The following is a 25,501-nucleotide window of genomic DNA, read 5'->3' as shown; positions in this document are numbered from 1 at the left end:
TACTACACATACAGCTCCACCGTCACAGCGCCAGTCGTCTCCGACCACCGCAGCCCGCACCAGATCAGGACTCGCCGTTCCCCGAAGTAAAGGTTAGTTACTCGCTTGCCATTCTTTTTTTTTCCTTTCGTGAACGAGACACTTCGGTTGTTTGCTACTTGAAGAAGGGTGAGATTTTAATCCCATTTAGGCTCCAGATTAAGACTGGCGTTGTTCAGTCTTTGCTAAATTGACGCCGAAGTTCTAAACTTCACTGCGGAGGTTACCGTGGTAAGTATTTTACCTCACACAGTAACGAGCTACAACGGCATAAATGTTTCAACAATAACCCAGTCACAAAATACACGCACCATAGATACTTAATGCATTAACATATAAATTCTACGCGCGGCTGAAGGATTGAAATAATTACCGGTCCATACCGCAGGCAAAGACAGTTTATCCTGATTAAAATTTTTACTCTGGTGGATAATGTAGATTGCTGGGAATGGTTCTGATAAATAATATTGTTACTGGTTAACTGAACGGGTTTTCCAAGCGAGGTTTACATTAAATTGGGTTCAGTGTATTAAAAACAAAATTACTCTAAAATATTGACCTCTCCAAGTTTAACTGACATGTTCTGCGTTTGGGGATGGACACCCAACTGTTCTTCGACTTGGGCTGTCAAAAAATATTTACTTTGTTTCTGTCCCAATTAATCCCGGGGAAAAAAAAGAGGCGCCCAGTCTAAACCCGGTTTAGTTTGCTACGAATTAAAATTGTGTTTACATTATCATTCGCCCAATGAGACCAAGCCGCGATTGACATAAACGTGACTCAAAGGTGTTCACGCCGCTGACAACGGAAAGTTGTACATTTTAAAATAAGTTTCGTGTCGATTTCTCCCGGGGGGGGGTAAAGTGTGGGGCTGAAGGATAGGTCTTTGGGATTCGATTGTTAATGAATGACATTCCTTAAACAGCTAGGTTTTCTCGCATCGATTTGGGACTGGTTTAAGGAAAGGGGGAAGAGAGGAGCGGTAGTGGAGGAAGGCGCCAGTGGGGTTGGGTGTGTTAGGAGAATTAAAGTTCGTGTTTTCCCCCCTCCATAAACTTGGAGGTCACAACGAGGTTATCAGGTCTAAGGTTCTACAACCAGTTACCATTTGGACATGTTTACAGTTCACCCGCGCTAATTTAAAGAACCTCCACCACCACCCCCCCGTCCGATCAGCTCCCACCACTTCAATCGTTTAAATACAATTTTGCAGAAATCCTGTGAAACTGGCTATACTCGCCGTCCCATGAGCTCGTCTGCCCTACGCTCGGTAACAAAGAAACATACAACGAAAGAATTAAACATCAAATGAAACGCAGGCAATGGCAAAAGATTGGCGGCAGGAATGTGGAGAAAGGGAGAGAGAGCGTGTGTGTGTAGCGCGGAATTAAATAACTAGGTTATCTTTTGGGATGTTTCCCGCTAATGACGGGTGATTGTTAGATCCTGAGGAAGGGGCCCGGCCCGTAACGTCGACTGTCTACTCTTTTCCATAGCTGCCGCCTGACCTGCTGAGTTCCTCCAGCGTTTTGTGTGTGGTTCTCTGGATTTCCAGCTTCTGCAGAATCTCTCGTGTTTGAATTTCAGGAACATGTTTCGCGTTGACGCGAACCCGTTCCGGGTTCACAAGAGAGACGGGGCCGTTCTCCGTATTGGCAATAAAGATTAGAAAATATGTTCGAATTTGAAAAATATAAGAAGGATCTAAAATATCGAAGGGATATAATATAAATAATGTAAGATATTTTAGGGGTAACTGCTCTGTCTCTGTGTAATATCAGAATGGTTTAATTGAATAAGCACAAGAGATTCTGCGGATGCTGGACATATAACTACAGAAAAAAACCCACAAAATACTGGAGAAACTCAGCAGGTCAGGCGGCATCTATGGAGTCGGCTTTTCGGGTCAAGACCCCTCTTCAGAAATGTCGCAGCTCTCTGCTGTTACCAGTGTCACGAATAATGTTTACACCAGGTAATTTGAAGGGTTCGGCCCTCGTTTTCTTATCTTACATTGTACCAGTTTTCGAGTTTGCTTCGCACTAGCACCGTGGTGGTGACGAAGGGGTTAAAATCGACCACCCGGACAGAACAGTGGAGGACGTTCCATGCACCGTGCCTTGTGTCAGTTCTACAAATTTCCGTCTCTTCACCACCTACTCCTGGATACTTATCGGCGTGCTGTAGAGAAGTCGTATACCCCACGATGACGGCGGCCTTCTCGTCCCGGGCGCTCGTTTCACCGAGCCGACAGCCGCCGGGAATAGTCTCTCCTTGTTCTCATCATCGAGACCCGTCGTGCGCGTGTTTGTCCAACCGAATCCGGACAATCTCGAGCCCGCCCGCATCGCGCAGATTAACCATTTTTTCCACCCCCGTTTGCATAGAAACACAGTTAAAATATTACTCAAGCCAGAACCGTTTCTGTAAATTAACTTTAATGCCACTTAGGTTACAATATATATATTCAAAGAAATATCCCCCGTATCTTCTCAGACTCCGCGGATTAACTGGGAGACGGTAGAACACATAATAATTTTAAGAAAAATAAAGTTGATGCTGAATACAATTAACTTTAAATAAGATTAAAGCAGTGGTCATAAACATGTCGAGTTATTTAATGGCACTTAGGTGTAAGGGACCAAACTGCATGCGTTGTAGACCGCCCTGTCCTTCTTGCACACACCGATTCGAACTTGGCAGCGTAAATATTAACAGAACCCCACCGCCCTTGTAAGAATTAAGCTGTGGCTAGTTGGTCACTTTTAGTCGGAAATGAAACGATAATAAAGAGTAATTTGATTTTTTGTTTCTCGTCATTGATTTGAGTACCGATAGCGTTCGCGGGCACTCGCTCCTTTTCTCCCCGTCCGCTCCGACGGTGAAGCGCCTGGACGTTAGGGCAGTGAGGATAATTCGGCGGGGCTTTGTATTCGCATTTTTGGGGTGGGGGGGGAAGATGCAGATTGTCACACCTGAAACCTTCGGTTCGGGAAGTGCTTGGTGGACGGTGCCCGTGGTCACAGAGAGGAGCCCGGGAGCTCTTTGAAACCTTAGCCTTAGTAGTCCGGACCTAAAACAAGAAGTCGACCAGTTATGCTGCAGATAGACTTATTCAAACTGGTTCCTATTCTTTATGGATCTGACCTTTTTTTGAAGGGGGTGGTTGGGGAGAGGCTGGGGTCGGCGAAGGGGGGTGGCGAGGAGAATTTCATTTCCTGGTTAAGTTTTGAAAGATCGGTGACGTCAGAGCCTCGGCGTCAGTGTGGCTGGGGTTAGACTGACTGTTGCGGGGGGAGTCAAACGCCGGCGCTGCCACTGGCCAATTACACAGCGTCCGAATGCCCAGCGTTTTCCAAACTCAAATACAAAGCTTCCCCCCACTTCAAAACAAAAATTCAACAGGGCGAGAAAGAGACACAACTCGCTCCTTCAATGCGAGACCACGTTAACAAATCAACTGGATTTGACCCGCAAAGTAAAACCTGGATAGAGCAAAATATATCCGCGCGATATCCCGAAGTTTATAAGTCATTAATATTTAGATTTTACCGAACGTGTTCGCCCGTTCCCGAGAGCATCTTGTTTGGGAGTAATTCGCAAGTCGCCTTAGAACTTCCAACAGACTGATTTAAGTTTATCTCCCTCTCCCAAAAAAAAGCCTTCTGATTTCATTACCTGCTTGTCGAATTTGTCGCCATTTAAAAAAAAACGGAGCGAATGGAAGATTTTGGTAAATTAGCAAGTTGTAAATAACTTTATTGTGTACTTGCGTGTCTCTAGGAGGGAGCCAATGGGGTTGAGAGTTGCGACCTCGGCTCCCGCGCTCTGATTGGCTGTTTGCGATTATTAGTGACTGCGACGCGCTTGTTCATGTCTACTGAGCAGTTGGGCTGGCTGGCGCCAGTGTAGCCATCGGATGGTTTTAGTGATACGAAAATCAGTGAGGCTTTTCATTTTTGTAACTTCAGCGATCTGCAAACTTGAAGGCATTCTCTCCTCCCCCCCCCCCGTCTTTGCTTGTGTCGCGCACGCTTTTTTAGTGCAGGACAAATGGACCCCATGCGTTTTAATCCAATCCTATCAGTGACCTTACCTCCGGCAGAAACTGGGAGTTGTTTGTGATCAACAATTTACATGCAACTTGTGAGTAATATACCTTTTTAATGTATACATTGTTTGTTTTGGGTCCAGTGCGGTTTTTAAAAGCTCAGAGGCACGCCGACTCCTTTCTGTCCCTTGGTGCAAAGGGCGGCTATAGCTCGAATTTAAGGGAATAAATTCTCTTCGTTAAATCGGTGTTGTTTTGCTGGCGTTACAGGTGTGATCCAGGCGCCAGACGGGGAAACGACCGCCGCTCGAACGTAGGACGCTCGCGGACGGTTCAGATTTGATCGCCTAAAGTTGACCACTCTGGGTTCTCCCAACTCTTTTAAAGCCGCGATGGAAATTGCTACGGACCAGCCGCGGTGGGTGTCGCACCACGCCGTCCTGAACGGGCAACACCCGGAGTCTCACCACCCGAGCCTGTCCCACAATTACATGGAACCCACGCAACTTCTCCCGCCGGATGAGGTCGACGTATTCTTCAATCATCTCGACGGGCAAGGGAATCCTGTCTCTCCTTACTACAGTAACTCCCCGCACGCCCGGGCTACAGTCTCTTACCGCCAAGCTCACGGTGAGTGTCACTAATCACCCCCTTCCCCGTTGTGATACCCCGAGGATGCGCAATTTCTGCGCTCTGTGCCTGCGCGGTTCTTGCAGCCTCTACTGAAAGGTGTCTACTTCCTCGTATTGATTTTTTTTATTAAAAAAGGGGAAGAAACGTGGACGTATTTTGTCACCCCACACCTCCCTTGCTATTTCGCTGTGGAGAGGGTGGGGGAGCGACGAAAAACCCAACTACTTCCCGGATATGATATCAAAACTGCGAAAACGTAGTCTTTAATATTTAATAATTGAGAGTACCACAGTTGTAAGAGCTTCGAGATTTGGAGGCCCCACCGTCTGCGCCCTCTCTCTCTCCCTCTCTCTCTCTCTCTCCGTTGGAAGTTGGCTAACTTACTTGTGTGCGTGTGTGTGTTTCGCTTTGCGTTGGAAAGGAAAGGACCTGTCAGTTTATTAGCTGCCCTTGCCTTGGCTCCCTGCGAGTTATTAATTAGGATGTCTCATAAATTGTTTGCAGCCCGTCTGTCCGGCGCTCAGGTCTGCGGGCCGCATCTCCTGCACAGCCCAACCATCTCGTGGCTGGACAGCGGCAAGGCGCTCTCGGCCCATCACCACCACCACCACAACGCCGCGGCGTGGACCGTCAGCCCGTTCACCAAGGGGCCACTCCACCCGGCCGGGCCGAGCGGCCTCAGCGTCTACTCCGGAAGCACCTCGGCCAGCAGCCTGGCGGCGGCGGCGGCGGCTGCGGTGGCTCACCCGACCTCGCATCACCTCTTCAGCTTCCCGCCCACCCCTCCCAAGGACGCGTCGCCGGATCTGGGGGCTCACAGTACGGTTTCCCCGTCCAACACGGCGGCGGCGGTGGCAGCTGCAGCAGGTCGGCAGGATGATAAGGAATCCATTAAGTATCATGTGTCATTGGCAGAAAGTATGAAACTGGGATGTACTAGGAGTACTATGCCGTCGCTCGGAACCAGCGCGACTTCCACCCATCACCCAATTCCCACTTACCCTTCCTATGTTCACGAGTGCAACAACGGCCTTTTCCACCCCAGTGGAATCCTGACCGGCGCCTCCACTAATTTCACACCCAAATCCAGGAGCAAAACACGCTCGTGTGCCGGTAAGCATTCTAAACTTTTAAATTAAAAACAAACAAACAAAATCAGATTGACTCTCAAAATAAACTTCGTTTCAAACGTCCAAGCCCACTGTGACACTATAACTTTGCAAATTTTTATTTCCTTTCCACTTCATGACGCAAGGATATCTTATAATAAACCTTTTTTTAAAAAAAATTTGGATAAAGTATTAAATTGTGTTTTTTTTTAAAAAGTCGATTCGTTTAGAATTAAATTTGGAAGAGTGTGCAGGGAAAAGCTAAAATAAAGACATTTTCTCCAAAGAATACGTTTTAAAATAAAATATATATTATGGAAAAAAACCGAGATGTATGTTAATTTTAATTAATGTGACATGCACCTGCTTTTGAATATTCCAAAGGTCTAATTGTGGCCCTCAAAAATTAACCCAATGATTAATTAATTTTGAGAAATAATCCCCACTCCCATTCGTTATGGCGAGGCCCGGTCTTCAAACTGTTTGCCTGCACGTTGCAACGCATGCACGCTTGATTAGAAGTTTTCAGTGGGCAAGATGCGGGAAGAATGTGGAAACGCCCAGCAGTTACCCTCCTCCCACTTCCCCTTCGCCGCCCCTTGATCGGGGTCATGGTCTATCCGATTTTCCCTTTCCCCGACACCACCAGGTCCCGCAGCCGGTCTCTGCCGGCCTGATCTCCCTCGCACTCAGGGCGAGAGCCCGGTGCTGGGTCACATTACCGCGCTTGCAGAAATAAAACCAATTCTGCCCAGCATTCGCCTCTCTACGGCACCCGAGTGCAGTACCAATCCCAAAATATCCACCGATTTTCTTAGCAACTTTCTGCCCACCCTTTGTATTCCAATACACCTCCAGCGTGTGTTTAGAACAAAAATATTTACTGTTATATATGTGTGTGTATATATAAAACAGAACGGCTGTGGGTACTGAAGATTTAGCTTGGGAATATGTTAGAACTGCTAACTAGTAAATTATCCAGTAGTTAAATTGCTCATGGTCTTAATTCATCGACTGATTTATTTGATTAACGGGACATTTGCAGCGTTGATTTGCTCTTGCTGATTTGTGTAATAGAAATCCGACTCACATCGACTATCCGGCCTTAACCTTGCGCTTTAACCGTATGTTTAATTAGCACATGTCATCGCAATTCCCTGCTGAACTTCCGAGCTGCACCAAAAAGACTTTTTTTTTCTTCTGTAGTCGCTTATTCTCGCGCCGGTCTCCTTACCCAAGCCTTAGGACGGTTACAATCTGCCCACAGTGCGAAACATCCGCAAAAGTATCTTATTCCTTGCAAGTTGTGCTGAAAAGTTTACCGACACAGAACCCTTTAAATATAAAAAAAAGCCCCTAATAATCAGGGAGTGTTAAGGTCCCGAAGATATTTATTAATTTAAAATTGACAAAGTTCCATTAAAAGGCTTAATGCCTGTACTTGGCGGTAAACGCGAGGTACGGTTGAGCAGTTCTTATCTTCCGCGCCGTGATGTGTTCAGCGGTGATCATCCCTTGAAAATAACCCCATGCAAACCTAACGTGCTTTATATTTCCTGGACCTGGCGAACGGTGCGCGAGCTTTTCCGACCCTCCGTGGCAGAGCAGGTTCCCTTTGAAAAATACACGTTTGCGAAATCTGTGTTGATTTCCTGCGGAGCTGATTTTTAAAAAAAACTGGATTCTGTTTTGTCGAAGAAGGGACTTTTGCAGTTTAATATATGTCAGCTATCAAAACACGTTTCAGATGGGCTGCAAATGATTTATAAAAATACCCCTTTAAAAGACACATTATTCCGGAATAATTTAACTATTCGGTTTAATAAAAGCTGGCGCTTTCTCTACTTCCGTATTAAACAGATACCCATCCGAATTTTTGGCCCATGTAACTTGCCCCTTCAATGTATCGCGCTCAAAACGAAGATAACAATTTGTATCTATTTAATCGGAATACTGACGAATCCTTCTCCAAATTAGACGGAAATTATTAGAGGGGAAAATATGTATATAATCTGAAATTACAGTGGGAAGTTAGAGTGTGTCCTGCCGAAGGGTCTCGGCCCCAAACATCAACTGCACTCTTTTCCATAGATGCTGCCTGGCCTGCTGAGTTCCTCCAGCATTTTGTGTGTTGTTTGGATTTCCAGCATCTGCAGATTTTCTCTTGTTTGGGAAAACAAATGCCGGCATTTTATTATGGAACCCGGAGCAGATGGAATAGGGAAATTGGTCTCTTCTCCCCCCCCCCCCCCACTCGCTGTATGTGAAGGGCACGCGGTTATCTGGACTGTTTGAACAGAAACACAGGCATTTACTGTTACTTCCTCAACGCAATCCGAAGCAATTCTCAGAATATATGAGCAACCTAATTTGAACTGGTCATTGGAGTGTGTAGTTGGTCCGATATTTTGCTCAGTAGCAGACATGTCACTTTGCTGTCTATCCGTCTCTCATTTCAGAGGGCCGAGAATGCGTGAACTGTGGGGCCACCTCCACACCGCTCTGGAGAAGGGACGGTACCGGCCACTACCTGTGTAACGCCTGCGGCCTGTACCATAAGATGAACGGGCAGAACAGACCTCTCATCAAACCCAAAAGGAGATTGGTAGGTCTTTGTATTGTGACAACCTTCGCGACCTGAGGGCTGCTAACCGCTTTTATTTTACATTGGGCCTAGGCGTAGGATTCACAATATTGTTTGATGTAATTTCTAGTAAGTGTAAAGGGGAATGAAATAATTGTAACTGGCATCCCAATGCAGTAGCAAAAAAACACACACACAGACACACATAAACACAAAATAAGATAATGTAATGCATTACATATAAATCCATAAGGTAAATTGCATGTCCATGAAGTACAGGGACTGGTGCTTAAGGTGAGGAAGCTAAGACTGTGCGTGTGTATATGTGTGAATGCTTGTCTGTGTATATGTGTCTCTGTGTGTCTGTGTATATGTGTCTCTGTGTGAGGAGATGAGGATGTATGCTGGAAAATATACTACAACCATGTAGTGTTTCCCTAAGCTTGCAGTTAAAACACTCGAGTGAGAAGATCAATCTTGTCTGCCTATTGTTGCGTTTCAACGTTAAGAGTATACAGTTATATCTGTGTGTACTTGTGTTCACCTACCTGTGCGGTAGGGATTGATGTCTGTATGGATCAGTTTATGTATACAAGCGTCTGCATTTGTGTTATTTATTCATCCATATTTGAAGTTAAATGTGTGTCTGGTTTTGTGACCGTCAGTGTGTAGGTTGTACAGTAATTAAAATCTGCATCAGAGGCTACGAGATTAGCAAAACAAAATCGCTAATGGTTTTTACATATTGCAGCCGGCTGTTTTCCCCGCAGTGAACACAATGTAACACTAAACTACACGTGTAAAAATAAAGGACAAGATATTTTAAATATCAGTTACACCGACTAATGTTAAGGGGCTCCGGGCTGTATTCTATGTGCACGCCTCAGTCAGTTCGTTTTAAAATTAAAAGTATTGCTGGCGCGGTTCTGAAACAGCGACTAATTTATACTTATTAAAATAGAATTCGGTGCTAATTAATTTTAACATTGAAAGCGAAGGGCAAATGTGGAGTCCCACGGGAATAACAGAAATAAAAGAAGAATCTCTAGTATTTTTGTCGGGTTTTGTCACCGAACGGTTGGTATTTCCAGGAAGGTGAATCAAAGCGCTTTAATTTAATAATGTTTTTGTTAGGTATTTATTTTCTTTCTAGCGCTAGACTCAGAGTGAGATAGTGTCTGGATTTATCCTTGCAGTGTTCCCAATGTGTGTGTGTATATTTTTGTAAAAGTAAAAAAAAAACAGTTTTTCTTTGTGGTAATCGGCGATATTTTGCACTTTCGTTTGGGTGGTTTTAAGTAGCCTTTATAAATTCTGACAGCGGGTTCCGCACCGGATGCCTGTTCGCTAAAGATAAGGAACTCGGCTCTGTGTTCAGTCAGGGGGCGAGAACGAGAGGTCTTCGTTTCTGTAGAACCGACTTGTCCAAAAATCTCTCCTCATCAACAAGGGAGAGGAAAGTGCAATTTATTTGTGTAGTTACACACACATATTGCCTGCAATAGTCGGGATCAGAACTTTTTTTTACATCGAAATGGGGGATTTTAAATGAGTGATTTAGAAGTTCTGTATCTTAAAGTTCAAGTTTATTGTCATCTGGCTGATTGTCCACAGACGAAACAACCTCTGTCCGGACCACAGTGTAGCCACAATACATATATCACACACACCACATAAAACAATATATTACCACATTATTTAATAAGATGCAATTCAAAATGCATATAAAATGCGCAGCACAGGTAAACAGTTCGCTGCCCTAATGACGAGACCTCGGTGGGGGCCGGGTATTTATTAAAATCGGTTATTCTTCTGAAAACAGTTGCGCTTAAACCCAGCCCATCGCGGGCTTGGAAGTAAGTGGAAGTGTTTCAGAAAAAAACCCCGAAGAATTTGCTTGTTGCGAGCCCGTTTTTAAAGACGTCTTAGCGGACGATTTTGGAATTTCGCTCCAATTTAAACCCCGCTCTGATCCCTTTTAAGACGCCAACGCGCCGCGCCCGTACAGCACAGCCTGGCGTAGTCAGGTTGTCACCGCCAGCCTTGGGAATTTCTTAGCCAGGCTTTTGTACTTCATCACCGACAGTTGTCCGGATGATTTCAGCGTCATTACAGACGGCAGTCGTGTTGTCGGTTGATGTGACCGCTCCAAAATCGGGGGGAAAAACCCCCAAAACATCTTTTTCACTGTAAGCCGAACAGCCCTCTTAACTTACCGGTTCGGGATTCTCCGTCTCACGGCTGACCTGGTGAAGGCCCGGGGTTCGGAGACTGGGTGGATCACCGCGCACTAAATCTCAGATTCTGTTGTTCAAACCCCACTCCAACCAGCTAATCGCCCGCGTTGTGTTTTTCTTTCAATTTCCACGCAGTCAGCGGCCAGGAGAGCGGGGACTTCGTGCGCCAATTGTCAGACCACAACCACCACTCTGTGGCGGCGGAACGCCAACGGTGACCCGGTATGCAACGCCTGTGGCCTTTACTTCAAACTCCACAATGTAAGTAAAATAAAACTCTCTTGTCAAAGGCACCGCATAATATTTTAATGGACTAAAAACATTTAAAGGGGCAGTTGACAGGAGGGCGAGATAAAGTCTTGCCTCTCTCTTGCATTGTGCTTGGTTTTGATGTGGAAAATACAATTTAGTCTGGATAAATACTCCTAGTGATTTATTTATCCTGCCTCCCCCTCCCTCCCGCACCTCTGTTTTCAAAGCGCATCTTAAAGGAGACTCTTAAAGACTGTTTATTTAACCGCTGGAGGCCCTAGGTAAATTATTGTGTAAACTTGACTGATTCTAATCTGTTATGCCTCTATCTCTGTCATTTGTTGTTCTTTGGAAAGTGAGTGTAATGGCTTAATTAAAATTATCTCTCTCTCCCCTTCTCCCTCACAAGGTAGAACATCTTAAACAATTAACTTGTCCCAAATCAACTAAGTCACCAATCCAGGTGCATTACAAAGTATCAAAGTATGTATACATTATACAACCTTCAGATTCATCCCCTTACAGGCAGCCAGAAGACAAAGAAACCCAATAGAACCCATTGGAAAATGACTCAAACACCCAATGTGTAGGGGGAAAAAAATCAAATCATGCAAGCAATAAAAGTTAGCAAATAACACTCAGAACGGAACTTTACAAAAGTGAGTCCACAGCTACGAAGCCCTACATCACTGCAGCCGATCCAGGAACCTGTTAGTTACAGGTCACAATGTCAGTTCAGCGCGGCGGTGAGGAAACCTTGCTGTCCACCAGTCCCTCGCCTCCAGTCCCGACTCCCTGACCTTTTCAATCTGGCCTGGCGCTTAGATCAGCCAAGCAGTGGGTCATCCCTCGCCCTTGGACCCAGGCTGTGTTGCTTCGATACGTTCTCAGGTCTGGGTCCTGCCTGCTTAACTTGACCCATGCCTGACCTTTCCAGTCTGGCCCGATGCTTAAATCTGTCAAACATTGGCTAATTCCTTGCTCAATGTTTGACTGACTACAACCCTGAGATTCACTTACTTGTGGGCATTCACAGTAAATACAGAGAAACACAATAGAATTGATGAAAATATGCACATGAAGATAATCAAATGTTCAAAAGAGAACAAATACAAAAAAGAAAAAAATAATAGATATTGTGAACATGAGTTGTCACACAATGAGTTAAAATACAGTGAATTACATGAACGAAGTGACATTTCCCATTCTATTTGCTGACAATCTTCCTCTAGAATTACCAACATTTTAAATTAAACGTGACAACATATTGTGCATATCAAGTTTGATATCTACCTCTGGGAGTTTTAAGGCAGATTTTTTTTCTTTTCACTATTACACTGAATTGACTTCTTCCCAAGTGTTTTAAAAAAAGCTCTGGTTTACATTTAAGATGCAGATGTGGCCAAGCAGGTTGGAATTGGATAAGTGCACGTCCTTTCCAGAGGATTCCCTTGATTTATAAACTTGGGTGGTGACACCTTTCTGTTTACTTCCTCCCAATTGCCCAAAGTACTAGAGAGCAGAAAGTTTGACACACCGTATCTATGAATCCATCAACACTACCTCACTCTCTTTCTGCAACTTTGACTTATTTTGCAATTTATGGTAGTTTTATGTCTTTTGTACTGCTGCTGCAAAGCAAACTTCAGGACATTTAATTCAGTGCAGATAAATCCGATTCTGATTATTTGCCTCCACCACATCCACAGATTCCAAACACCTTCCCGGTGAAAACATTTCTTCTTTAAACCTCTTATGCCCTGACCCTAAATGTTTGTTATTCAGTATTAGATGCCTCTGCTATCGGTAGTCTTCCCTATTGATCATCACCATCATTCTGTCAAACGTCATTACGTATGCTGTAGGTGATGATGGTCCTTCTGCGACCATGATTGTTCTTGGCAAGTTTTTCTACAGAAGTGGTTTGCCATTGCCTTCTGGGCAGTGTCTTTACAAGATGGGTAACTCCAGTCATTATCAATACTCTTCAGTGATTATCTGTCTGGCGTCAGTGGTCACATAACCGGGACGTGATATATATCAGCTGCTCATACGACCATCCACCACCCGCTCCCAAGGCTTCGCTGGACCCTTACCAAGGGTGACCTGCAGGCTAGGTGGAGGGGAAGTGTGCATTACACTTTCTTTGGCAGAGACGTACCTCCACCCCGCCACCCGATCTATGCCTCAAGCAATGTTGCGTACCTTATTTATTTTACATAAACACGAGGAATCCTGCAGATGCTGGAAATTCAAGCAACACACATCAAAGTTGCTGGTGAACGCAGCAGGCCAGGCAGCATCTCTAGGAAGAGGTACAGAAGAGTCTCGGCCCGAAAAGTCGACTGTACCTCTTCCTAGAGATGATGCCTTATTTATTTATTTATTTATTTATTTAAAAAAAGAGACTTCCATTATTTAAGATCTGGTGCAGCAGGTAGCATCATGTTTAGCGGAATGCTATCATTCCCGCCGCTGTGTGTAAGGAGTTTGTGCATTGCCCTGTGACCACATGGGTTTCATCCGGGTGCTCCATTTTCCATCCAAAATTCCAAAATAAGTGGGTTAGAGTTAGTGAGTTGTGGACATGCTACATTGGCACAGGAAGTGTGGTGTCACTTGCGGGCTGCCCCCAGCACATCCTCGGACTGTGCTGGTTGTTGGTGTATTTCACTGTTCCTATATTTCGATGTACACGTGACAAATAAAGTTAATCTACTCTGGTCCCTATCCATGCCTGTCTTAATTTTCCTACCTTTTTTAAAAATTTGAATTAAAGGAAAACTTTCATCATTTAAAATCCGCCCTCTCACTATTTACTTGGTTCTGTGGCTTCTGTTCTCACCCTGTATTTGTGACCCGGTTTACAGGAGAGCTGCAAGGACAGCATTGATTACTGATCCCTGATGGCCTTCGAAAAGCTGTTAGAGGGAGCCGTCTTCAGCACCATCATGTGTGGTGAAGGTGTCCCTCACACTAACAATTCTAGGGTGATGATATAGGGTGGGATGTAGTTTGGAGGGGAACATTAAGGTGGTGGTGCAGACAAAAGAGACAGCAGATGCTGAAAAATAAAACAAGCACAGGGTGCTTCAAAAGCACCGACGGCCGAGCAGCTTCTGTAGAGACAGAAGGTATCAGTTGGTGTTTTAATCTGAGACTGAACGGGAAAGGGTTTAAATTGACACTCCCAGCTACCTTGATGACACGTCGCACCTTGTCAGATACAGAATCAGATTAATATGTACATTGAACAATATAATGAAATGTGTCATTTTTGTTAGAGCAGATCATAGGAAATGTTGAGAGAGAGAGAGAGATTAGCTTCTTAAGAGAGATTAGTGCCCCCCCCGCCCTGCCCAGTTCTCCCCCCCCTTCCCTTTCTCCCATGGTCCACTCTCCTCTCCTATCAGATTCTTTCTTCTTTAGCCCTTTGCCTCTTCCACCTATCACCTTCCAGCTTCTTATTTCACCCCTCTCCTACTCTCCTAGCTTCACCTACCATCTTGTAGGCAGCCTCCTCCCTCTCCCCCCACCACCTTTATTCTGGATTCTTCCCCCTGCCTTTCCAGTCCTGGTGGCGGGTCTCGGCCTGAAATGTTGACTCTTTATTGATCTCCATCGATGCTGCCTGACCTGCAGAGTTCCTCCAGCATTTTGTGTGTGTGGCTCTGGATTTCTTTCGTGGTGTGATTCAATGTAGATGTGAGATATAAATCTGATTGAAACGACGACTGGTATCTTCTGCTTCTGCAGCTGCTGCTTGGCCTTCTGTGCTGTTAAAGCATCCTGTTTTTGTTTTAGGTTACAGCATCTGCTGCCTCTTTAGTTCACACCACCACCTTAATGTTCCTCTAATTCTTCATTCCCCAATCCTGGGGAAAAAAAATGATTGTGTGCCCCTCATTATTTTATAAACTTTTATAAGTTTGTTCATTGTGTTGTATGATGTAGGTGACCATGATTGTTCTTGGCAAATTATTCTACAGAAATGGTTTGCCATTACCTTCTTCTGAGCAGTGTCTTTACACGATGGGTGGCCCCAGCTATTATCAATATTCTTCAGAGATTGTCTGCCTGGTGTCAGTGGTCGCATAGCCAGGACTTGTGATGTGCACCAGCTGCTCATGTGACCATCCACCACCTGCTCCCATAGCTTTAAGTTGATCCTGATCCAGGGGGCTAAGCAGGTGCTACACCTTGGCCTCGGGTGACCTGCTGTCTGCCTCGTTTAGTAGAGACATATCTCCACCCTGCCACCCAACAAAGCAATGAAAAAGCCCCACAGTGCTTGACCTTTCTCCATAAGTCAGTCCTTTGTGTCCTAGCAACACCTTCATAAGTCTTCGCTGCACTCCTTCCAGCTGAGAAAGATGTTTCCTGCACTTGAGCTCCTGAGTTACAGGGAAAGTTTGAATGGGTTAGGACTTTATCTCCTGGAGAGTTGGAGAATGAGGGGAGATTTGATGGAGGTATATAAAATTATGAGGGGCATAGGGTAAATGCAAGTACAGTCGGCCCTCCGTATTCATGGGGGATTTGGTTCCGGGACCCCCCCCCCCCGCGGATACCAAATTCCGCGGATGCTCAAGTCCCGTATATAAAATGGCATAGTATTTGCATATAACCTACGCACATCCTCCCATATACTTTAAATCATCTCTAGATTACTTACAATACCTGATACAATGTAAATGCTATGTAAAGAGTTGTTATACCGTATTGTTCAGGGAATAATGACAAGAAAAAAAATGTCTGTACATGCTCAGTACAGACACAACCATCGTAGCTCTTCTGGGAACGCTGACGCTGCCTCGGCATCAGCCGACGCCAATTCTCCCGTGATCTTTAAGTTCTTGAGGCTGTAGCACTTTTACATAGCCAGCCAGCCATCCCTTACTAGCCTTAAACTCCTTCCTCTCGCTCACAACACAAGTAGCGAGTGAACGAGATGCGAGGCGAACAATGCTCGAACGAGTAATACTTTTCTTTTTCAATATGTTTATCAATTAAAAGAATACAGAGCACAGTAGGATATATAATATATATCAATTACAATATATTAAAATCACAGATGAAGTGTAACTACCCCATATCCATATAAATTAAATTTAAACATAATATTGAAAAGAAATAATTTTATTATACAAAAAATCTAAACCCACTACCAGGGGAAAAAAAACAGCTGTTTGGTTTAAAAAAGAGGAAAATATCCTTAACATATAGTAAAACATATTATTAGTCAACATCTGTGCTTTATAGCAAATCAAAGATTTTGAAAATACTTTTAATCATCTCTAGATTACAGTACTTATAATACCTAATACAATGGAAATGCTATGTAAATAGTTGTTGTTCGGGGAATAAGGACGCTGGAGGAGACTCATTAATACTAATGTCAGGAGCTGTGCTCAAACAACGAGTGCTGGAGAGAGAATTTCCTGTTTTTTTCCGATCCCGATCCACGGTTAGTTGAATCCGTGGATGCCGAACCCGTGGATACGGAGGGCCGACTGTAGACTTTTCCTACTGAGGGTGGGTGAGACCAGAACTAGAGGTCATAGGTTAAGGGTGAAAGGTGAAATATTTAAGGGGAACCTGAGGATATTCGGGGGGATTCAAAGGGTGGTGTGAGAGGGAATGAGCTGCCGGTGGAAGTGGTGGATGTTGCTTCGATTGCAGCACTAGAGAAATACGGAAAGGTACCCATTTGTGAGAGGTATGGTGGGCTGTGGTTCACGTGAGCATACCCGAGGTACATAGAGTAGTTAGTATCATTTTCCCATAAGGCACAGGAGCAGAATTAGGCCATTTGGCCCATCGAGTCTGTTCCACAATTCCATCATGGCTGATTTATTATCCATCTCAATCCCATTTTTCTGCCTTTGACACCCTGACCAATCAAGAACCTCCGGTGTAAATATATCCAGTGTCTTGGCCTCCATGTCTGTCTCTGGCAATGAATTCCACAGATTCACCACCCTCTGGCTAAAGAAATTCCTCCTCATCACTGTTCTAAATAGACGTCCTTACATTCTGAAACTGCCCCTTTGTCCAAGACTCCCCCACTATAGGAAATATCCTCTCCATCTGGGCCTTTCAGTTGTGGAGCATGGAGCAGTAGGTTGAGTCGCTCCAGGGACCCGAGTTCACTGCTGACCTGGAACGCTGTCTCTGTGGAGTTAGCATGCTCTCCATGCGACTGCACGTGTTGCTCCTGGTTTCCTACGTTCCAAAGTCCTATAAGTGGGTTAATTGGCTGCAGTAAGTGATATCTTGGTGCAGATGAGTGACGCTAATCAGAATGTAAGTGCTGGAGGCTGAGGAGAGATCTGATAGAAGGTTGTGGAAATAAGGAGAGGTATATTGAGAGTATTTTCTCAGCCTGTACATCTATATGAAGTGCTGTCACAGGAAAGTAGCATCAGGACCCTCACCACCCAGCACAGGCTCTCTTCTTGCTGCTGCCATCAGGAAGAAGGTACAGGAGCCTCAGAACTCACAGCTACAGGTTCAGGAAAAGTTACTACCCCTCAACCATCAGGCTCTTGAATTAAAGGGGATAAACTCACCCCAACAATAAACAGTTCCCACAATCTATGGACTCACTTTCAAGGACTTTTCATCTTGCGTTCTCAATACTTATTGCTTATTTACTTATTATTATTTCTTTCCTTTTGTATTTTCAGTTTGCTGTCTTTTGCATACTGGTTGAACACCCAAGTTGGTTTGGGCTTTCATTAATTATGTTATGGTTATTATTCTATGGATTTATTGAGTATGCCAACAAGAAAATGAATCTCACGGTTGTATATGGTGACATATATGTACCGATTTAAAAAAAAAACTTTGAACTTTGAACCTTAATACCATACCTTTTAAGGTGAGAGGGTCTAGGTTCAAAGGAGATGCGTGGGGCAAGTATTTTTACAAGAGAGAGGTGGGTGCCCTGAATGCACCTCCCTTTCAAAGCAGAGATGAGGAGGAATTTCTTCAGGCCGGGGGCGGTAAATCTGTGGAATTCACTGCCACAAATGGCTGTGGAGGCCAAGTCGTGGGGCGTATTTAAAGCAGAGATGGATACATTCTTGATTAGTCAGGGTGTCAAAGGTTACAGGGAGAAGGCAGGAGAATGGGTTTGAGAGGATAATACATCAGCCATAATGGAATAAGGGCAGACTATATGGGCCGAATGGCTGTATTGTGCTCCTATTCTTATGGTCTGGAGTGGTGGTGGAGGGGCGTTTAAGGAGTTCTTGGATGGAATGTGTGTGGACTGGAGGAGTAAGGACCTTGTGCAGGCAGTGGCGATTAGTGTATCAGGAGTTTAATTAGCTCAGTACATCATCGTGGTCTGAACAGCCTGTCCCTGTACTCTACAGTTCTATAAGAGGGAATAGTTTGCAGTGGTAGAGGGAAAGGAGAAGAGGTTGCTCTGTTGTAATGAGTGAAGATTAAAGATTAGCTTTATTTGTCACATGTACATTGAAATATCGTAACAGACAGTTGCGTCAACGATCAACACAGAACGAGGATGAACGGGGGACAGACCGCGTGTCACCACACTTTCCTCGCTAACGTAGCTTGCCCAGTACTTACTAACCCGAACCTGTACGTCTTTGGACTGTGGAAAGAAACTGGAACACCTGGAGGAAACCACAGGGTCACAGAGAGAGCGTGCAGACTCCTTACAGACAGTGGCAGAGATTGAAACCGGGTCAATGGTGAAGTAACAGCGTTGTGCTGATCACTACGCCACTGTGACTTTACTCACTGTAGTTAGTAAGGTTGTCCTCTCCTCTCCTTAAATGAGAGGTTGATCTCTCCTCTCATTTCAGTAAATCCAGTGGGCAGACTATAAGGTACCTCCTGTCTCTAATAAAATGGTCACTGAGTGTATGTTTGGTCTTCTGCTGCTGTAGCCCATCCACATTCGAAGTTCAAGATGTGCGTTCAGAGATGCTCTTCTGCACACCACTGTTGTAACGTGTGGTTATTTGAGTTACTGTCGCCTTCCTGTCAGCTTGAACCAGTCTGACTATTCTCCTCTGACCTCTCTCATTAACGAGGCGTTTTCACCCACAGAACTGGATGCTTTTTGTTTTTCACACCATTCTCTTTCTTTTCAAATCTTTTTATTGTTATACAGGAAAAATAACATGAGTACATTGAAGTAACAACACTTACAATGTCTCAAAAAAGACATTATCTTAAAGATTGGAAAAAAAGATTGTGATAACAAAAAAAACTTAGTAAGCAGAAAAGTGGGGGGAGAAAAAAGAACCCATTAGGTGTACAACCCCGGAGTCATGCATCATACAAAAAGCTTCTAACAGTAAACATCAAACTGCCAGCAAGAAAAGAAAATATACTAAAAAATTTACAGTTAGATCGTGGAAAAATTATATCAATTAACTCAAATGATAATAACGAGCAAATGAGCCCCAGCTTTTCTCAAAATCAAATAAAGGTTCAAAGGTTCGACTTCTAATTTTCTCCAAACTAAGACATAGCATCACTTGAGAGAACCATTGTGACAAAGTGGGAGCTGTATCTTTATTCTCTATAAACTCTTGAGACTGTTGTGTGAAAATCCCAGGGGACCAGCAGTTTCTGAGATGCACAAACCACCCCATCTGGCACCAACAGCCATTCAATGGTCAAAGTCACATAGATCACATCCCTTCCCCATCCTGATGTTTGCTCTGAAAAACGCCTTAACCTCTTGACCATGTCTGCATGCTTTTATGTATCGAGTGGTGTCACCTGATTGGTTGATCAGATAATTGCATTAATGAGCAGGTGTACAGGTGTTCCTAATAATTAGTGTGCCACATTACCATAGTAGTTAGTGTGGCTCTATTTCACCTCAGGGTGTCAGAGTTCAAAGTTCAGTTTTGGCACCATCTGTAAGGAGCTTGCACCTTCTCCCCACGACTGCTTGGGTTTCCTACAGGTGCTCTGGTTTCCTCCCACAGTCTAAAGACGTATGAGTTAGTTGTCCTGTGATTAGGCTTGGGTTGTATATGCGGGTTGTTGAGCGGGGCAGGTTCATTGTATCAAAGGCCCAGTCCACGCTGTATCTTTAAATAAAAATAAAAGATTAATCGGCCACTGAGTGTAAGTGTATCTTAACAGAGACCATGTTCTTTTCTGCTCTGCCTGTGGGCTTTTAGGTGAACAGGCCCCTCACTATGAAGAAGGAGGGGATTCAAACACGCAACAGGAAGATGTCCAGCAAGTCGAAGAAGAACAAGAGGATGTCGGATGGCTTCGAGGAACTGTCCAAGTGCATGCAGGACAAGGCCTCGTCCTTCAGCCTGGCTGGACACATGCAGCACATGGGACATCTGCCTCCCTTCAGTCACGCCAGCCACATGCTGCCCACCCCCACCCCCATCCACCCGTCGTCCAGCCTCTCCTTCGGGCACCCGCACCCCTCCAGCATGGTGACCGCCATGGGCTAGTGGGGGGGGGGGAGCGAGACCTCCCCCTCCGGCGGGCGATGAGAAATGGAACAGGAGAGAAGAAAAACACACGAGAGGCTTTTGCCTCCATCTTTTCCAAAGCAAGAAAGATCGAGGACGGACTTGCGTGGTGGTTGGAGGGCGGCCGCTGACCCCAGCTGGCATTGCAGGACTTGTGGGAGGCAAAATTGGAGTCAAACCGAAAAGAGTTTTGCCTCCTCAGCGAAGAAGCAGGAAGGCGACGATGAGTTTGGTTTGTTTTGCTTGCTTCGAACTGGGAGGCACACGGAGGCAGAACCAAGCTGGACACCTTGCAAAGCGACTTTGTTTCTTGGTGTTGATGTGAATATTGTAAATCAGAGAATTTTGGGGGTAAAAGGTTTGCAAAAACCTAATAGCATATGCTGAATTTCTTTCATTACTTGCAGTTAAACAAAAACACTCAAAAAAAAATTAAGCAAGGCCACTTAACTTTGAAGTATATTTCTTTCCATTTGAATTGTTTTAATTAATTCATGTTGTGCGATATGTTATCTCATTTTACGGGAGGGGTTTGTCCTGATTCTGGGATTTTGTCACGGGGTTGGGGTCAAAGGGCAGGGAGGGTGGGGGAACAATTGCAGGGTTTGGTTAACTGGTCTGTGTTTGGTTAATTGCGACGCGGAACCAAGGAAATGTTGGCTACGGGATTAGGCTCAATCCACACCACCACCTCAACAACCATAACCGCCCCCCCCCCACCAAATCTCTCCCCTCCAAGAGAAATAGCCACAGGCAGCTATGGAGGCCAAGTTAATGGGTACAGTTAATGCTAAGGTTCTTGGGTTCTTGATCAGTAAGGACCTAAAAGGTTATGGTGAGAAGGCAGGAGAGTAGGGCTGAGAGAGAAAATAATTCAGCTACGATCGAAGAGCAAAGTGGGCTGATCGCCCTAATTCTGCTCCTATGTCTTAGGGTCTTATGAATGTAGGAGGAAACTAGCCAAATGCCTCACTGCTCTCCAGTGACTCTGAGTAAGCATAAGAAAGGATTGTGTCCAGATACGACAGCTTCATCGCCCAGTTGCCAGCTGGTATTGATAGATGAGTTTTGACTGATGCTTGACTGTTGCAAGAGGTACTGGTTGGGTATCATCCATTGTGGAGAACCCTAGAATGAACTAGATCCTTCAACAAAGAGGGGGGCCAAGAGTGGGGTGGAACAGTGGGGAAGGTGCAGACAAGAGCCCGTGGTTTTTAACGAAACCCTCCCTACCTTAACCTCAGTTCTCACCCTTGGAAAGACACCAAATGGGCAAAAGTGATTTCAATGCAGATGGATAACTGTTGTACATTTTTATTTGGTCATTCTCAGGCAAGTATGTAAACCAGAGTTCTTTAAAAAAAGTTTTGCTTTCCACATCTCACTTTAAACAGGTTCTTGTTCCTTCTCTCAGTTTAAAAGTATCACCACAGTTTTAATTTCTGCCAACCAAGAGGATGGGGGTGTTATACAGGGAGCAGTTGCATTGCTGGTTACCATGGTCTGCTGTGTAGTCATCTTCTTAACCACAACATCAAAACAGGTCATAGCTTGTAGTCAAGAGACCTTTCTCTCCCCCTCCCCCTTATCTCTTCTTCCTTTCTCCATTCTTGCTCCCCTCTCACCCCTTAACTTCTCCTCCCTCTGGTGCCCTCCTCCTTCCCTTTCTGCTACTCTCTTCTCCAATCAAATTCTTTCTTCTTCAGCCCTTTACCTCTTTTGCCTATCACCTCCCAGCTTCTTCCTTCGTCCGCCCTCCTCCACCCATCTTCCCCCTCACCTGGTCTTACCTATCACCTCCCAGCTTGTACTCCTTCCCCTCCCCTATCTTTTTGTTTTGCCTCTCCCCCCCCGCCCCGCCCCAGTCCTTTCCAGTCCTGGTGAAGGCCCTGGCACAAAACGTCGCCTGTTTATTCCTCTCCACCGATGCTGCCTGACGTGCTGAGTTCCTCCAGCATTTTGTGTGTGTTGCTCAAGATTTCCACCATCTGCAGAATCTTTTGTCAAGAAATTTGTTGCTTTGTGCTGGCAGGACAGGGCAAAGACAAAAATGGCTGCAAATGACAGAATTACACAGTGCGGAAAAAAAAAAGGAAAAATGAGGCGGTGTTCGTGGGTTCTTGGACCATTCAGAAATCTGATTGTGCAGGGGAAGAAGCTGTTCCAGAATCATTGAGTGAGGGTCTTCAAATAGTAACGAGAGGAGGGCATGGCGCTAATGGTGGGGGTCCTTAGTGATCGATGCCGCCTTGAGGCACCGACTCTTGATGGTGAGGAGGGTTGTTCCCGAGATGGAGCTGGCCAAGTCGACAGCTGTGGGCAGCCTCTTGCAATCCTCTGTATTGGAGCTTGTAGTAAATTGACCAAACCACTTCATAGCACAGTCAAAATCAGGGCGTAACAGTGTGCTAGAGAAAAGGGGAACTTGACAGCATATCAAGATGAGGTTTTTCAAGATCTGAGAGGAGGATTAGACATGGGTCTAATTTCTCTATGATAAGATCCAAAAGCAACATGAGATTTCAGTTAAATCTTGCTAGCTATATCCTCAGGACTTAACAGTAGGAGGAAATCATAAACATAAGAGATTCTGCAGATGCTGGAAATCCAGAGTAACACACAAAATGCTGGAAGAGCTCAGCAGGTCAGGCAACATCAATAGAGAGGAATAAACAGTCCTCTTATTCTGCTTAGTCCCATGGACCTATACCTGGATCATAGCTTCTTGTTTACATCTTCAAAAAACTCAGCCAAATTTTCAAAGCATGTTTGCTCATGCACAAAGCTATGCCAGCTATCCCTAATCAGTCCCTTTCTTTCCAAATGCTTATCCCTCAGAATCCCACTAGCAACTTACCTACTGCAAATATAGAGTGATGGAGAATCGTATTAGTGCTACAGTACAGAAACAGGCCATTCAGTCCATCTGTTCCTTGCTGAACTCTTACTCTGCTCAGTTCCATTAACACACACCGGGACCATGGCCCTCTATACCCTTCCCACCCACGCACCTATCCAAACCTCCCTTAAATGTTGCAACCAAACCCGCATCCACCGCTTCCACTGGCAACTTGTTACATACTCACTCGAACCTCCGAGTGAGAAAGTTCCATCTCAGGTTCCCCTTAGATATTGCACTTTTCTTCCTTGTGACCTCTAGTTGCCGTCTCACACAACCTCAGTGGAAAAAGCCTGCTTGCATTTATCCTATCTATACTCAAAATACTGTATACCTCTATCAAATCTCCCCTCATTCCCCGTGCTCCAGGGAATAAGGTCCGAGCCTGTTCAACCGGGAGATATCTCAGCTAAGATTTAGTTTTGCAAAGCAGTTTTCTTTCTCCATTCCCTTTCCTTGTCTCTAACTAAAAGGAAATTACCCATGTTTGGCCTTCAACACCACGCAGAATGAAGCTCGGACCGAGTTACCCTGTTCTGATTGCTTTGCTGACCCTGAGGTATTGGTGGAGGGATGAGGACTTAGTTGAATGTTCTTAGATCTCTGTGGTTCAAATCTTGAGGTTGGGAAGGGCAAGTGAACACAAAACATAGAACATTACAGCACTGTACAGGCCCTTCAACCTGTGATGCTGTACTGACTTTTTAACCTACTCTTAAAGATCAATCTAACTCTTTCTACCCACATAACCCTCCATTTTTCCCTCACCCATGTGCCTATCTAAGAGTCTTGAATGCCCGTACTGTATTTGCCTCTATCTTGGCAATGCGATCCACACACTCACTGCCCTCTGTGTAAAGTTCCTAACTCTAACATCCTCCCTACATTTTCCTCCAATAACCTTAAAATTATGTCTAATGGTATTAGCCATTTCCTCCCCAGGAAAAAGTATCTGGTTGAACACTGGATCTCTGCATCTTATCATCTTGTACACCTCATGTCATATCTCTTCCTCCTTCACTGCAAAGAGAAAATCCCTAGCTCGCTCAACCTATCCTCATAAGGCACGCTGTCTAATCCACGCAGCATCCTGGTAAATCTCTGCACCCTCTCTAAAGCTTCCACACCGTTCCTTTAATGAGGGGACCAGAACTGAACAGGATATTCGGTGTCTGGTCTAACTAGAGTTTTATTGAGGTGTAACATGGCTCTTGAACTCAATCCCCCCGATAACTGAAGGCCAATACACTACACGCCTTCTTAGCCGCCCTATCAACCTGCTATAATGAGGTGACCAGAACTGAACTTCATTGGTGAACTATTAGTCTGGAAGGCTGGAACATAAGACCACAGAAATTCCAATCCAGGGCACCTTTTCCCTTTGAATGCTGAATATCAAAAATATATCAACAGGTGTGTGTGGTCTGTAGTGTTCATTGTAACAGTGATTAACTCCTTGATCACCAGTTCTCTGAGCAGATGCAGGTCTGTCCGACTTGGCCATCATGTGACAGACTTTGTGTCTAACACACAGAGGGAGTATTTTATATATATCTCAATTAACAAGCCCTTCAGCAGTCTGAGAAAGCAAAATGGAGGATCTTTTACTTTGCAATTTTATAAAGATTATTTTTCAAGGACTGAACAGCCATATTAAAAAATCTGTTTTGAATGTTTCTAAAATGGTCCTTGACATATAAAGCTGTACTTTGTATTGGTTATATATATCAGAGGGCAGAGGTCAATGTCTTGTGAGACGGTTTTATCTTCTACCGATTTTATTATTTTTCCTTTCTTGCCGAGCGATTTGGAACCCAGCGTATGCGTTTCTTAAAGTAATGGTACAGTGAATATTAATTTGAAATTAAGCTGAATTTTCATCTGGGAATGTCAAAATGGGAGAGTTACTGACAAAAATATTTTTTAAGAAAAAAATGCAAAAAAAAATCAGAGTTGAGAGGACAAAGTGCAATATATTGTCACTCACTGTGGTGTAGTTGGAAGCAGTGAGTTTTTTTAAGTTATTTTTATCATGTCATCATAAACAGATTTTGGTTTCTTGCAGTATTTACATTCTTCTTGTTAATTTTTTTGTTGGTAGATTAAGTTATTGTTTAAATATGTACAACATGTTCATACAATTATCTGTATAAATGTGTATGTTACCACCATTATTCCTCATGGACATTGCTAACATTAATAAAAAAGA

The 25,501-nt window shown here is 44.5% G+C and overlaps 1 protein-coding gene across 3 annotated transcripts; it reads left to right on the top strand.

Annotated features, from left to right (window-relative positions):
- On the top strand, positions 1-25,501 carry LOC134356966 (GATA-binding factor 2-like). Of its 3 annotated transcripts, none has more exons than XM_063068249.1 (6): positions 1-92; positions 4,361-4,720; positions 5,228-5,590; positions 8,292-8,437; positions 10,789-10,914; positions 20,082-25,501. In XM_063068249.1, exons 2-6 carry the CDS (start codon positions 4,483-4,485, stop codon positions 20,370-20,372), a joined length of 1,164 nt encoding a protein of 387 aa, XP_062924319.1. In that variant the 5' UTR covers positions 1-92; positions 4,361-4,482; the 3' UTR covers positions 20,373-25,501. The 3 variants fall into 3 exon arrangements, with proteins under 3 accessions (XP_062924319.1, XP_062924317.1, XP_062924318.1); XM_063068247.1 differs by having other exon boundaries at positions 5,228-5,836; XM_063068248.1 differs by lacking the exon at positions 1-92 and adding an exon at positions 4,038-4,185 and having other exon boundaries at positions 5,228-5,836.

The sequence above is a fragment of the Mobula hypostoma genome, chromosome 15, assembly GCF_963921235.1.
Source record: "Mobula hypostoma chromosome 15, sMobHyp1.1, whole genome shotgun sequence".
Lineage (NCBI taxonomy): Eukaryota > Metazoa > Chordata > Chondrichthyes > Myliobatiformes > Myliobatidae > Mobula > Mobula hypostoma.
This window is presented reverse-complemented; position numbering and strand designations above follow the sequence as displayed.